The sequence below is a fragment of the Pristiophorus japonicus genome, chromosome 5 (assembly GCF_044704955.1).
Source record: "Pristiophorus japonicus isolate sPriJap1 chromosome 5, sPriJap1.hap1, whole genome shotgun sequence".
NCBI classification, from domain to species: Eukaryota; Metazoa; Chordata; class Chondrichthyes; family Pristiophoridae; genus Pristiophorus; species Pristiophorus japonicus.
This window is the reverse complement of record NC_091981.1, coordinates 71,469,001-71,485,309: the sequence shown is the minus strand read 5'-3', so window position 1 is coordinate 71,485,309 and position 16,309 is coordinate 71,469,001. Positions and strand designations below refer to the sequence as shown.

Here is a 16,309-nt window from a genome sequence, read left to right as displayed (position 1 = left end):
GGATGTACAGAGCAGACGCAGGTCATTCTGGGGGGGGGGGAAGGGTAAACAACTAGAGACCAACGACATAAGTAGAAAGAGGGATGAGGTCCTACAGGCAGATTTTAGGGAGCGAGGAAGAAAATTAAAGGGTAGGACGTCAAAGGTAGTAATCTCCGGGTTACATGCTAATGAGTATAAGAATAGAAGGATAGAGGGGATGAACATATGGTTGGAGAGTTGGTGTAGGAGGGAGGGCTTTAAATTCCTGAGGCATTGGGATTGCTTCTGGGGGAGATGGGACCTGTACAAACCGGACAGGTTGCACCGCGACAGCGCCAGGACCAATATCCTCACTAGTGCAGTTGGAGAGAGTTTAAACTAGCTTGACAGGGGGATGGGAACCAGAGAGCAAATTCAATAGGGAAGGAAGTAAAACAGAAATTGGACAGCAAGAATTAAGAAAGCAAATCTGTAAGACCGAGGAAACAGGGTTAATAAGTAGTAATCAAGGAGGTCTTCCTGTGCTAAATGGTATATATTTCAATGCAAGGAGTATAGCGAATAAGTCGGATAAGCTGAGAGCACAGGTAGATACTTGGGAGTATGACATTATAACCATTATAAGAGACATGGCTGAAAGAGGGCAGGTTTGGCAGAACAATATTCCTGGTTACAGCATTTTTAGACAAGACAGAGAGGGGGGTAAAAAGTGGGGGCGGCAGGTTCATGATATGGATTAAAGAAACTATTACAGCTGTGAGGAGGGATGATATGTCAGAGGAATCATCAAATGAGGCCATATGGATCGAACTGAAAAATAAAAAAAAGGGGCAATCACACTGCTGGGCGTGTATTACAAGACCCCCAAACAGTGGGAGGGAGAGAGAGAGGAGCAAATATGTAGGCAAATTGCTGTGAAGTCCAAAAACCATAGGGCAGTAATAGTGAGGGATTTTAACTATCGTAATATTGACTGGGACAAATATAGTGCAAAAGGTAGAGAGTGCGTAATTCTCAAAATGCATTCAAGTGAACTTGTTTTAGTCAGTATATAAACCAAACACGAGAAGGGGCTAGTCGGGAGCAGCAGCGGGAGCGGGCGTACCTGTGAAGGAAGCGGCAGCAGCAGAGCTCTTCAACAAATCCCGAGGCTCGAGGCCCAGACCAAGCTAATCGGGAGCAGCAGCGGGAGCGGACGGACCGGCGAGGGAAGCGGCAACAGCGGGGTCAAAAATAAAAGAAAGTAGTAAAAGAGAAATCGCAGTGTGACGTCACAGCCAAGAGGGTAAGTGATTGGCGAGTAGTTTTTCTTTTTTCTTATCAGTAAGAAACCTTTGCATTGTTGCCAAATTAAGTTAAATTAAGGGTTAAGTCATGGCAGGAGAACCCAGACCCATGTCATGCTCCTCCTGTGCTATGTAGGAAATCAGGGACACTTCCAGTGTCCTTGATTACTATGTGTGGGGGAAGTGTATCCAGCTGCAGCTCCCGTCAGACCACATTGCGGCACTGGAGCTGTGCATGGATTCACTCTGGAACATCCGCGATGCTGAGGATGTCATGAATAGCATGCTTAGCGAGTTGGTCACAATGCAGATAAAGGTTACAAAGGCAGATTGGGGATGGGTGGCCATCAGGCAGAGCAGGAGTAGGAAGGTAATGCAGGAGTCCTCTGTGGTCATCTCCCTCCAAAACAGATATACCACTTTGGATACTGTTGGGGGAGATGGCTCATCAAGGGAAGGCAGCAGCAACCAAGTTTATGGCATCATGGGTGGCTCTGCTGCACAGGAAGGTAGGAAAAAAGGTGGGAGAGTTATAGTCGTAGGGGATTCTATTGTAAGGGGAATAGATAGGAATTTCTGTGGCCGCAATCGAGACGCCAGGATGGTATGTTGCCTCCCTGGTGCAAGGGTGAAGGATGTCTCGGAGCGGCTGCAGGGCATTCTGGAGGGGGAGGGTGAACAGCCAGTTGTCGTGGTGCATATAGGTACCAACGATATAGGTAAAAAAAAAAAACAGGATGAGGTCCTACAAGCTGAATTTAGGGAGCTAGGAGTTAAATTTTAAAAAGTAGGACCTCAAAAAAGGTAGTAATCTCAGGATTGGGACCAGTGCCATGTGCTAGTCAGAGTAGAAATGGATTAGTTAAGATGAATACGTGGTTTGAGGAATGGTGCAAGAGGGAGGAATTCAAATTCCTGGGACATTGGAGCCGGTTCTGGGGGAGGTGGGACCAGTACAAATTGGATGGACTGTACCTGGACATGGCCGGAACCGATGTCCTCGGGGGGAGTGCTTGCTAGTGCTGTTGGGGAGGGTTTAAACTAATATGGCAGGGGGATGGGACTCTGTGCAGGGAGACAGAGGGAAATAAAATGGGGGCAGAAGCAAAAGGTAGAAAGGGGATAAGGAAAAGTGGAGGGCAGAGAAATCAACGGCAAAAGTCAAAAAGGGCCACATTACAACATAATTCTAAAAGGTCAAAGTGTTAAAAAAAAACAAGCCTGAAGGCTCTGTGTCTCAATACGAGGAGTATTCATAATAAGGTGGATGAATTAACTGTGTATATAGCTGTTCATGGATATGATGTAATTGGGATTATGGCTCCAGGGTGACCAAGGCTGGGAACTCAACACTCAGAGGTATTTAATAGTCAGGAAGGACAGACAGAAAGGAAAAGGAGGTGGGATAATGTTGCTGGTTAAAGAGGAAATTAACGCAATAGTAAGGAAAGACATAAAGCTTGGATGATGTGGAATCTGTATGGGTAGAGATGCAGAACACCAAAGGGCAGAAAACGCTAGTGGGAGTTGTGTACAGACTACCAAACAGTAGTAGCGAGGTTGGGGCCAGCATCAAACAAGAAATTAAGGATGCGTGCAATAAAGGTACAGCAGTGACCATGGGTGACTTTAATCTACATATAGATTGGGCTAACCAAACTGGTAGCAATATGGTGGAGGAGGATTTCCTGGAGTGTATAAGGGTTGGTTTTCTAAAGCAATATGTCAAGGAACCAACTAGAGAGCTGGCCAACCTAGACTGGGTGTTGTGTAATGAGAGAGGATTAATTAGCAATCTTGTTATGCAAGGCCCCTTGGGGAAGAGTGACCATAATATGGGTAGAATTCTTCATTAAGATGGAGAGTGACACAGTTAATTCAGAGACTAGGGTCCTGAACTTAAAATGCTATGAGACGTGAATTGGCTAGGATAGACTGGCAAATGATACTTAAAGGTTTGACGGTGGATAGGCAATGGCAGACATTTAAAGATCACATGGATGAACTTCAACAATTGTGCATCCCTGTCTGGTGTAAAAATAAAACAGGGAACGTGGCTCAACTGTGGCTTATAAGAGAAATTAGGGATAGTGTTAAATCCAAGGAAGCAGCATATAAATTGGCCAGAAAAGCAGCAAACTTGAGAACTGGGAGAAATTTAGAATTCAGCAGAGGACAAAGGGTTTAATTAGGAGGGGGAAAAGAGAGTATGAGAGTAAGCTTGCAGAGAACATAAAAACTGACTGCAAAAGCTTCTATCGATATGTGAAGAGAAAAACATTAGTGAAGACAAATGTAGGTCCTTTGCAGTCAGAATCAGGTGAATTTATAATGGGGAACAAAGAAATGGCAGACCAATTGAGCAAATACTTTGGTTCTGTCTTCACTAAGGAAGACACAAATAACCTTCCGGAAATATTCGGGGACCGAGGGTCTTGCAAGAAAGAGGAACTGAAGGAAATCCTCATTAGTCAGGAAATTGTGTTAGGGAAATTGATGGGATTGAAGGCCGTTAAATCCTCAGGGCCTGATAGTCTGCATCCCAGAGTACTTAAGGAAGTGGCCATAGAAATAGTGGATGCATTGATGGTCATTTTCCAACATTCTATAGACTCTGGATCAGTTCCTATGGATTGGGGGGAGGGGGGGAAACTAATGTAACCCCACTTTTTAAAAAAAAGGAGGGAGAGAAAACACGGAATTATAGACTGGTTAGCCTGACATTGGTAGTGGATAAAATGATGGAATCAATTATTAAAGATATAATAGCAGCTCATTTGGAAAGTAGTGACAGGATCCATCCAACTCAGCATGGATTTATGAAAGGGAAATCATGCTTGACAAATCTTCTAGAATTTTTTGAGCATGTAACTAGTAGAGTGGACAAGAGAGAACCAGTGGATGTGGAGTATTTGGACTTTCAAAAAGGCTTTGACCAGGTCCCACACAAGAGATTAGTGTATAAAATTAAAGCACATGGTATTGGGAGTAATATATTGACGTGGATAGAGAACTGGTTGGCAGACAAGAAGCAAGGAGTAGGAATAAACTGGACCTTTTCAGAATGGCAGGCAGTGACTCGTGGGGTACCGCAAGGTTCAGTGCTGGGACCCCAGCTATTTACAATATACATTAGTGATTTAGATGAAGAAATTGAATGTAATATCTCCAGGTTTGCAGATGACACTAAGCTGGGTGGCAGAGAGCTTTGAGGAGGCTGCAGTGTGATTTGGACAGGTTAGGTGAGTGGGCAAATGCATGGCAGATGTAGTATAATGTAGATAAATGAGAGATTATCCACTTTGGTGGCAAAAACAGGGAGGCAGAATATTATCTGAATGGTGACAGATTAGGAAAAGGGGATGTGCAACGAGTCCTGGGTGTCATGGTACATCAGTCATTGAAAGTTGGCATACTGGTACAGCAGGTGGTGAAGGTGGCACATGGCATGTTGGCCTTCATAGGGAGAGGATTTGAGTATATGAGCAGGGAGGTTTTGCTGCAGTTGTACAGGGCCTTGGTGAGACCACACGTTGAATATTGTGTACAGTTTTTGTCTCCTAATCTGAGGAAGGACATTCTTGCTATTGAGGGAGTGCAGCGAAGGTTCACCAGACTGATTCCCGGGATGGCAGGACTGACATATGAAGAAAGACTGAATCGACGAGGCTTATATTCACTGGAATTTAGAAGAATGAGAGCGGATCTCAGAGAAACATAAAATTCTGACGGGATTGGACAGTTTAGATGCAGGAAGAATGTTCCCGATGTTGGGGAAGTTCTGAACCAGGGGTCACAGTCTAAGGATATGGGGTAAGCCATTTAGGACTGAGATGAGGAGAAACTTCTCGACTCAGAATTGTGAACATTTGGAGTTCTCTACCACAGAAAGTTGTTGAGGCCAGTTCGTTAGATATATTCAAAATGAGTTAGGTGTGACCCTTACGGCTAAAGGGATCAAGGGGTATGGAGAGAAAGCAGGAATGGGGTACTGAATTGCATGATCAGCCATAATCGTATTGAATTGGTGGTGCTGGCTCCAAGGGCCTACTCCTGCTCCTATTTTATATGTTTCTATGTTTCTATGCTCTTTACCTTTCCGCCATTGTTCATTGGTTTATTTTTAACCTTCCGGGCTGCTGACCAAGGGCCTCATGGCACTTTGTCGGCCGGCACAGACACGATGGGCCAAAATGGCATCCTTCTGCACTGTAGATTTCTATGTTGCCAAGAGTTTCAAGGGATATAATTCAAAAGTGGGTAAATGGAGTCGAGGTAGAAAACAACCATGATTGAATTGAATAGCAGAATCGGCTCGAGGGGCTGAACCGACAACTCCTGTTCTTAGGTTTCCCCCAGTCTCAGTTCAACTGGGTGGAAAGCCAAAATCTTCAGAGAACCTACAATATGCACAAAATCTGCAGAGGTCAATTTTTGATTGCAACGGATCAACATTGTACATATCTGGAGCAAAGAAAACCCAACTTAGAGCTATTTACCGACAGAGACACACAAATCATTCAAACTGTTGTTGTTCTTTCCTACTTCCCTATCAAGCCAAACTCGTTCCTCATTTCTCCCCTCCTCCCCACTTGAGCTGAATTCACTATCTAGTTTTGCTTCTTTACCATCCTCTCCAAGCTAATCTTGGACCTACATGTCAATCCCTTGACCCCATTCCCACTAAACCGCTGACCATCCAACTTCCTTTGCAAGTCAATTACTCCAATGTTTTCCCATTCTTCCATAAACTTCAGTGCATCCAAAACTCTGCTGACCATATCTTATTCACCTGGACTCAATCGTAGCACTTTTATCTCTCAGGTGGACATGAGAGATGGGATTTCTCCTAAGGTCTTGGCCAGTACTTATCCCTCAACCAATACTTCCAAAAACAGATCAATTAGTCAGTCATGTCATTGATGTTTGTGGGACCTTTGAGGTTTGCAAATTAGTTGCCATGTTTGCATATATTATAACAGTGACTGCATTATTCTGGGATATCTTGACAACATGGCAGGCTCTACATAAATGCTAGTTTTCTTTCTGACCCCACATCAAGCCCCACTCATCATTTTGCACCTTAAATTTTAAATTCTCATCCTTGTTGTTAAACCCCTCCATGGCCTCACCCCTCTACCTTTAATCTCTTCCAGTCCTACAACTGCCACATTCTTGAACTCTCCACTCCTGATTCGGACTTCACCCTCCCACCTCCCCTTTTCATCTCACCACTGACAGCTATGCTTCAGTAGTGTGGGGCCCCACTCTCTAGTTTCCTCCATAAAACTTTTTTTCAAGATCCTCTTTAAAACCCACATTTTAAAATCAAACTCTTGGTAGTCCGCCTAATCTCTCCACCTTTGACTCAGTGTCTGTTATACCTATACTGAAGGCATTTCATAATAAGTTTGAGGTTTACAAAAGGAGGGATGTGACAAGGTAGTAACTGCTATACATTTTATTTTCAGTTAAAAGCATTACCTGCCACACTAAAATTTTTGACTCCTCCTTGCAATAAACTGACAGTCTCCCAGAGATCCATCTAGGAAGGAAAAGACTTGTAATTCAAACAAAAAATATAAGTATTTCCAATATTTACATAATAAGAACATAGTAAGAAATAGCAGGAAGTAGGCCATACAGCCCCTCAAGTCTGCTCCGCCATTCAATAAGATCATGGACCTCAACTCTATTTTCACTCCCGATCTCCATATGCCTTGAATCACCTAGAGTCCAAAAATCTATCTATCTCAGCCCTGAATTTACTCAAAGACTCAGCATCCACAGCTCTCTGAGGCAGAGTGTCCCAAAGAGTCACAACCCTCGGAGTGAAGAAATTCCTCCTCATCTCAGTCTTAAATGGCCTACCCCTTATCCCGAGACTATGCCCCCTAGCTCTAGACACTTCAGCCAGGGGAAACAATTTCTCAGCATCTACCCTGGCAATCCACTTCAGAGTCATGTATGTTTCAATGAGAATGTTTCAACCTCATTCTTCTAAACTGCAAAGAGTATAGGCCCATTCAATGCAATCTCTCATCATAGGACAGCTCTCTCGTAAGAACACGAGAAATAGGAGCAGGAATAGGCCATTTTGCCCCTCAAGCCTGATCTGATCCTGGCCTCAACTCACTTCACTTCCCGATTCCCATAACCCTCGACTCCCTTATCTTTCAAAAATCTGTATCTCCACCTTGAATATATTCAATGACTCATCCTCCACAGCTCTCTGACGCAGAGAATCCCATAGATTTACAACCCTCAGAAGAAATTCCTCCTCGTTTCCACTTTAAATAGGCGACCTCTTATTCTGAACTTATGTCGCCTAGTTCTAGATTGTCCCACGAGGGGGAAAATCATCTCTGCATCCAGCCTGTCAAGCCCCTTCAGAATCTCTCATCGCAGGAATCAATTCTAGTGAACCTTCCTTGCAACACCTCCAAGACAAGTATATCCTTCCTGAGATAAGACGACCAAAACTGTGCACATTACTCCAGGTGTGGTCTCACCAAGGCCCTGTACAATTGTAGCAAGACTTCCTTACTCTTATTCTCCAACCCCCCCTTGCAATAAAGGCTAACATGCCATTTGCCTTCTTCATTGCTTGCTGTACCTGCATGCTAGCTTTCTGCGTTTCTTGCATGACACCCAAATTTCTCAGCATTCAAAAAATATTCTGTTTTTCTATTTTTCCTAACAGTGAATAACCTCACATTTCCCCACATTATATTCCATCTGCCACCTTACTGTCCACTCACTGTCTATCTTTATCCCTTTGAGACTTGTTTTAATTTAATTGTTGCAGATTATTATAGCTTGGAGTGCGTCAACAGTCAACATCGAGCACTAATGTGCATCAGTCCAAAATCCTAAATTATCTGCCATTAAATAGCTTTTATTCTTAAAGCGTTGAGAACCTGAATTAACAAAAGAACATGTTGGAAAAAGCCCAACACATTTGTCAGCATAAATCGCAAAACTGAAACTTGTAGCATTTATAGATGTTCAAGATTGCTATCAAAAGGAGGAAAAGAAGATTGTGAGCAGCACATTCCAAGGTCTCAATAAGAGATGTCACCAGACCAAGATCCACAAAATATACTGATTTACCTTTAAAGTACACACGTTTAGTTTGCATTAAAATAAAAATGGAAAAACATTGAACAGAGCAAGCAATTTCATACTTCACTGTCTTGACTGTCATCTTTAATGAAAAAAGTTATGCTGCGACTTCCCAGGTTGAAATCAATCCAAAAGTTCTCCAATTTATCATCAACTGGTATTTTTAACTGCAAAGAAATCAAAAATATGAAAAAGTATATGTACATATATAACTTTTCTCGCTCTTCACACCCCCCACCCCGCAAATGAAACCTGGCCTTGTGGTTAAACAGCTGAGCTGTCAATTCCCAACTCAAAAGATTGAGAATTTAGAATACATGGAGTTATTAGTCACAAGTGAGCATATCATCCAAAAACTGTGATAGGGATAGAATTACTTAAATATTACCTGAGCCATGAGACTGTTTCCCAAAGTCAGGACTGAGTTATGAAATCGGAGAATTAAGGCTCTTCATCCTTGAAAAGGGGTGACATAACTACTGGATTACTACCCGAGCCACGAGCAAATTTGCCTAAGTTAAATAAAATCAGAGAGCTAAACTCGTGGCTCAAAAACCGGTGTGCGAGAATTGGGTTTTGGTTCCTGGGGCACTGGCACCAGTACTGGGCCAAGAGGGAGCTGATCCGTCGGGATGGACTCCACTTGGAACGTGCTGGGGCTAGGGTCCTGGTGAACTGAATTAGGAGAAAGAGGGGGGTTCAGTTGAGCAGAAACCTAAAAGCTCAAAGAACAAGGTGAAGGCAATAGAGCAGGGTAGCACTGGGAAAACAGAGCATGACAGGAAGGGACAGAATCTATAAATGTAAGAGTATCAGAAACTGAGGCCATAGCAGAAAAAAATGATTAAGAAAGGGAAGAGAGACTACGAAAGTAAACTAGCATGAAATATAAAAACAGATAGCAAGAGTTTTTACAGGTTTTAAAAAAAAAAAGTGGCTACAGTAAATGTTGGTCCCTTAGAGGACAAGGAATTAGTGATGAGGAACATGCAGATGGCAGAAACTCTAAAGAAATATTTTGCATCAGTCTTTACGGTAGAGGATACTAAAAATATCCCAACAGTGGATAGTCAAGGGGCTATGGGGGGGGCGGGGGGAAGGAACTGAACACAATCACAATGGAGTTGGTACTCAGTAAGATAATGGGACTAAAGGTGAATAAATCCCCTGAACCTGATGGCTTGCATCCTAGGGTCTTGAGAAGTAGTGGCAGGGATAGTGGATGCATTGATTGTAATTTACCAACATTTCCCTGGATTCTGGAGAAGTCCCAGCAGACTGGAAAACTGCAAATGTAATGCCCCTATTTAAAAAAGGAGGCAGACAAAAAGCAGGAAACTATAGACCAGTTAGTCTAACATCTGTGATTGGGAAAATGTTGGAGTCCATTATTAAAGAAGCAGTAGCAGGACATTTGGAAAAGCATAATTCAGTCAGGTAAAGTCAGCATGGATTTATGAAGTCATGTTTGAAAAATTTGCTGGAATTCTATGAGGATGTAACAAACAGGGTGGATAAAGGGGAACCAATGGTTGTGGTGTATTTGGACTTCCAGAAGGCATTTGACAAGGTGCCACATAAAAGATTACTGCACAAGATAAAAGTTCATGAGGTTGGGGGTAATATATTAGCATGGATAGAGGATTGGCTAACTAACAGAAAACAGAGTCAGGAGAAATGGGTCATTCTCGGGTTGGCAATCAGTAACTAGTGGGGTGCTGAAGGGATCAGTGCTGGGACCCCAACTATTTACAATCTACATATTCACGACTTGGATGAAGGTACAGAGTGTAACGTAGCCAACTTTGCTGACGATACAAAGATGGGAGGAAAAGCAATGGTGAGGAGGACACAAAAGACAGGCCAGGTGAATGGGCAAAAATTTGGCAGATGGAGTATAATGTTGGAAAGTGAGAGGTTATGCACTCTGGCAGAAAAAAAAAGAAAAATCAAAAGAGCACATTATTACTTAAATGGAGAAAAATTGCAAAGTGCTGCAGTACAACAGGACCTGGGGGTCCTGGTGCATGAAACACAAAAGGTTAGTATGCAGGTACAGCAAGTGATCAGGAAGGCCAATGGAATCTTGGCCTTTATCACAAAGGGGATGGAGTATAAAAGCAGGGAGGTCTTGCAACAGTTATACAGGGTATTTATGAGGCCACACCTGGAATACTGCGTATAGTTTTGGTTTCCATATTTACGAAAGGATATACTTGCTTTGGAAGCAGTTCAGAGACGGTTCACTAGGTTGATTCCGAAGATGAGGGGTTTGACTTATGAGGAAAGGTTGAATAGGTTAGGCCTATACACATTGGAGTTCAGAAGAATGAGGTGATCTTATCGAAACGTATAAGATTATGAGGGGGCTTGACAAGGTGTATGCTTTCACTGATGGGGAAGACGAGAACTAGAGGGCATAATCTTAGAATAAGGGGCCGCCCATTTAAAACTGAGATGAGGAGGAATTTCTTCTGAGGGTTGTAAATCTGTGGAATTTGCTGCTGCAGAGAGCTGTGAAAGCTGGGACATTGGATAAATGAGAGAGAGAAAGTTTCTTAACCGATAAGGGAATAAGGGGTTATGGGGAGAGGGCAAGGAAGTAGATCGGAGTCCATGATCAGATCAGCCATGGTCGTATTAAATGGTAGAGCAGGCTAGAGGGGCCGTATGGCCGACTTCTGCTCCTATTTCTTATGTTATGTTATGTTATGTATTATAGAAATGCTATATCTGGAATTGTCAAACTAACCCATGGCAGTAGAACAAGGAGATAACCGGAGCGTAGATTCAGAAGGAAGGGAAGCAAAGTTGGAAATAGAAGGCAGTAAATTAGTAAATGAGTTTGGTAGGCAGAGGAAACAAAAGCTAGAAAATAGACAACAAAGGGGTTTGGCAGTGCTTAATAGTATATACTTCAATTAAAGTCTAGCGAATAAGGCAGATGACCTGAGGGCACAGATAGACATGTGGAAAGATATGGCTGAAAGGGCAGGAACAGCAGCTCAACATTTCTGGTTACAGGGTTTTCAAACGAGATAGAGAGAGGGTTTAAAAAAAAAGAGAGGGGATCGCAGTATTGATTAAAGAAACAATTACAGTTGTGAGGAGGGATATATGTATGTTGGAAGGATCAAAATGAGGCCATATGGGTTGAACTGAAGAAAAAAGGGGCAATCACACTGCCGAGAGTGTAGTATAGGCCCCCGGTCAGAAATGCAAATATGTAAGCAAATTTCTGAAGTACAAAAATTATAGGGCAGTAATAGGAGATTTCAACTAACCCAACCTTAACCAGGATAGAAAGTGTAAAAGATAGAGGGCAGAGAATTCTTAAAATTCATTCGGAATAATTTTACGTAGCAAGTCCAAGAGAAGGGGGTGGTTCTGGACTTAATTTTTGGGAATAAATCTGGGCAGGAGGGAGGGAGGGATAGCAGTGGGAGTGCATTTTGGTGGTAGTGCTCATAATTCAATTAGATTCATGTAGTTATGGAAAAGGACAAAAATAGATCAGGGTAAAAGTTCTCAATTGGGGAAAGGCCAATTTTACTAAGCCGAGATGTGATTTAGCAAAAATGGACTGGAAATGACTACTTGAAGGTAAGTCACTGCCAGAGCAGTGGGAGGCATTGAAGAGGAGATACTAAGGGTTTAGAGCAAATATGTTACCATGAAGAAAAAACAGTGGGACTTTCAAATAGAGAGCCCCCTGGATGTCAAGGGGCAGGTACAGCAAGTAATTAGGATGGCAAATGGAATGTTGGCCTTTATTGCAAGGGGGATGGAGTATAAGTATGGAAGTCCTGCTACAACTGTACAGGTTGTTGTTAAGACCACACCTAGAGCACTGCATACAATTTTGGTCTCCTTATTTAAGGAAGGATATACTTGCACTGGAGGCAGTTCAGAGAAGGTGCACGAGCTTGATTCCCAAGAAGAAGGGGTTGTCATATGAAGAAAGGTTGAGCTGATACTCCTTGGAGTTTAGAAGAATTGAGAGGTGATCTTATTGAAACGTGTAAGATTCTGAAGGGGCTTGACAGGGTAGATGCAGAGAGGATGTTTCCACTTGTTAGGGAATCTAGAACTAGGGGGCATAGTTTCAGAATAAGGGGTCACCCATTTAAAGTGGAAAGGAGGAGGATTTTCTTCTTGGAGGGTGGTGAATCTTTGGAATTCTCTACCTCAGAGCTGTGGAAGCTGGGTCATTGAATGTATTTAGGGGGGTAATACAGATTTTTAAAAGATAAGGGAGTCAAGGGTAATGGGGAGTGAGAGGGGAAGCAGAGTTGAGGCCAGGATCAGATCAGCTATGATCTTATTGAATGGTAGAGCAGGCTCGAAAGGCCAAATGGCCTACTCCTGCTCCTATTTTATCTTATGTTCTTATACATAGTAGGATAAAGCAAAAGAGAAGTTTATCAGATACCTAAAGCTCAATACTGCAGAAAGCCTAGATGAGTATAGAAAGTGCAGGGGTGGAAATTAAAAAGGAAATTAGGAAAGCATGATAAAGGTCATGAAAAAATATTGACAAGTAAAATCAACGAAAACCCAAAGATGTTTTATAAAGACTTAAAGAGCGAGAGGATATCTAAATAAAGTATAGTTCCTATTAGATATCAAAAAGGAAGCTAGTGTGGGGAGGCAGAAGACGTGGGCATGGTTCTTAATAAATACTTTGCGTCTGTCTTCCCAAAAGAGTGGATATCATTGTTGAGGAGGAGGAGGAGGAGGAGTTTGAAATATTAGATGAGATAAACAGTGAGGGGAAGTATTAAGGGGTTTAGCATCTTTGAAAGTAGATACATCGCTAGGCCCAAATTAAATGTATCCCAGGCTGTTCAGAGAAGGGAGGAAATCGCAGAGGCTCTGACCATCATTTTTCAAACCTCTCTGGCTGCAGGAAGGCTGGAGGACTGCTAATGTTGTACCATTGTTTAAAAATGAAAATCTCCTGAGAGGATAGACACACCAATGTTAGCGTCCTCTATCAGGCCAACATCCCCAGCATCGAAGCACTGACCACACTCGACCAGCTCCGTTGGGCAGGCCACATTGTCCGCATGCCTAACACAAGACTCCCAAGCGCTCTATTCGGAACTCCTACATGGCAAGCGAGCCCCAGGTGGGCAGAAGAAACATTTTAAGAACACCCTCAAATCCTCCTTGATAAAATGCATTAACCCCACTGACACCCGGGAGTCCCTGCCCCCAAGTGGAGGAAGAGCATCCGGGAGGGCGCTGAGTACCGAGTCTCATCGCCAAGAGCATGCAGAAAACAAGCTCGGGCAGCGGAAGGAGCATGCGTCAATACAGTCTCACCCATCCTTTCCTTCAACGACTGTCTGTGCTACCTGTGACAGAGACTAATTCCTGTATTGGACTATTCACTCACCTAAGAACTCACTTTTAGAGTGGAAGCAAGTCTTCTCTCGATTTTGAGGGACTGCCTATGGTGATTGTTTAAAAATGGAGAAAGCAATAGACTGAGTAATTACAGGGAAGTCAGCTTAACTTTAGTGGTGGGCAAATTGTTGGAAAAAATTCTGAGGGACAGTCTAAATCATCACTAAGAAAGGTACAGATCAATCAAGGACAGTCAGCATGAATTTGTTAAGGGAAGGTTGAGTCTGAATAACAAATTAATTTTTTTGAGGTTGTAAGAAGAAGGGTTGATAAGGGTAGTACATTTCATATAGTCTACATGGATTTTATCAAGGTATTTAACAAGGTTCCACATAGCAAACTGGGACCCAAGGAAAAGTGGCAACTTGGATCCAACATTGGTTCAGTTACAGGATGTTTGTTCCAACTGGGGTTCCAGAGGGCTCCGTACTAGGTCCCTTGCTTTTTATGGTTTCATCAATTATTTAGTCTTCAATGTAGGGGGGCATGATTAAAAAGTTTCAGGTGATAGAAAAATTAGCTGTATGATTGATCGTGAATAAGAAAGCTGCAGACTCCAAGATGATGTGGATAGAGATGCCAACACCAAAGGGCAGAAAACACAAGGAAGAGTTGTGTACAGACCACCAAACAGTGGTAGTGAGGTTGGGGATGGCATCAAACAGGAAATTAGGGATGCGTGCTATAAAAAGGTACAGCAGTTATCATTGGTGACTTTAATCTAGATATAGATTGGGCTAACCAAACTGGTAGCAAAATGGTGGAGGAGGATTTCCTGGAGTGTATAAGGGATGGTTTTCTAGAGCAATATGTCGAGGAACCAATTAGAGAGCAGGCCATCCTAGACTGGGTGTTGTGTAATGAGAGAGGATTAATTAGCAATCTTGTTGTGAGAGGCCCCTTGGGGAAGAGTGACTATAATATGGGTAGAATTCTTCATTAAGATGGAGAGTGACACAGTTAATTCAGAGACTAGAGTCCTGAACTGAAGGAAAGGTAACTTCAATGGTATGAGACGTGAATTGGCTAGGATAGATTGGCGAATGATGGTTAAAGGGTTGACGGTGGATAGGCAGTGGCACACATTTAAAGATCACATGGATGAACCTCAACAATTGTACATCCCAATCTAGCGTAAAAATAAAATGGGGAAGGAGGCTCAACCGTGGCTAACAAGGGAAATTAGGGTTAGTGTTAAATCCAAGGAAGAGGCATATAAATTGGCCAGAAAAAGCAGCAAACCTGAGGACTGGGAGAAATTTAGAATTCAGAGGAGAACAAAGGGTTTAATTATGTGGGGAAAATAGAATACGAGAGGAAGCTTGCAGGGAACATAAAAACTGACTGCAAAAGCTTCTATAGATATGTGAAGATAAATGTAGGACCCTTGCAATCAGAATGAGGTGAATTTGAAATGGGGAACAAAGAAATGGCAGACCAACTGAACAAATACTTTGGTTCTATCTTCACTAAGGAAGACACAAATAACCTTCCGGAAATACGAGGGAACCGGGGGTCTGGCGAGAAAGAGGAACAGAAGGAAATCCTTATTAGTCAGGAAATTGTGTTAGGGAAATCGATGGAATTGAAGGCCGATAAATCCCCAGGGCCAGATAGTCAGAATCCCAGAGAACTTAAGGAAATGGTCCTAGAAATAGTGGATGCATTGGTGGTGGTCATTTTCCAACATTCTAGAGACTTTGGATCAATTCCTATGGATTGGAGGGTAGCTAATGCAACCCCACTTATTAAAAAGAGAAAACAGGGAATTATAGATTGGTTAGCCTGACATTGGTAGTGGGGAAAATGTTGGAATCAATTATTAAAGAAGTAATAGCAGCACATTTGGAAAGCAGTGACTGGATCGGCCCAAGTCAGCATGGATTTATGAAAGGAAAATTCTGTTCGACAAATATTCTAGAATTTTTTGAGGATGTAACTAGTAGAGTGGATAAGGTAGAACCAGTGGATGTGGTGTATTTGGACATTCAAAAGGCTTTTGACAAGGTCCCACGCAAAATTAAAGCACATGGTATTGAGGGTAATGTGTTGACGTGGATAGAGAACTGGTTGGCAGACAGGAAGCAGAGTCGGGATAAACAGGTCCTTTTCAGAATGGCAGGCAGTGACTTGTGGGCTACCGCAGGGCTCAGTGGTGGGACCCCAGCTATTTACAATATACATTAATGATTTGGATGAGGGAATTGAGTGTAATATCTCCAAGTTTGCAGCTGACACTAAGCTGGATGGCAGTGTGAGCTGTGAGGAGGACACTAAAAGGCAGCATGGTGAAGTGGACAGGTTAGGTGAGTGGGCAAATGCATGGCAGATGCAGTATAATGTGGATAAATGTGGAGGTTATCCACTTTGGTGGCAAAAACAGGGAGACAGAATATTATCTGAATGGTGACAAATTATGAAAAGGGGAGGTGCAACGAGACCTGGGTGTCTTAGTACATCAGTCATTGAAGCTTGGCATGTGAAGGCAGCAAATGGCATGTTGG

The 16,309-nt window shown here is 42.7% G+C and overlaps 1 protein-coding gene across 2 annotated transcripts in view; it reads right to left on the bottom strand.

The window, feature by feature from the left end:
• LOC139263827 (synaptonemal complex protein 2-like) overlaps positions 1-8,542 on the bottom strand; it is a 288,907-nt gene extending 280,365 nt beyond the window's left edge. For both annotated transcript variants that reach the window (XM_070879880.1, XM_070879881.1), the window contains exons 1-2: positions 8,456-8,542; positions 6,753-6,813 (exon numbers count right to left, since the gene is read on the bottom strand). In XM_070879880.1, the coding sequence (XP_070735981.1) occupies positions 6,753-6,813; positions 8,456-8,475 (81 nt within the window). In that variant the 5' untranslated portion in view covers positions 8,476-8,542. The remainder of the gene's footprint in view (positions 1-6,752; positions 6,814-8,455) is intronic.
• Positions 8,543-16,309: the final 7,767 nt, after the last annotated feature.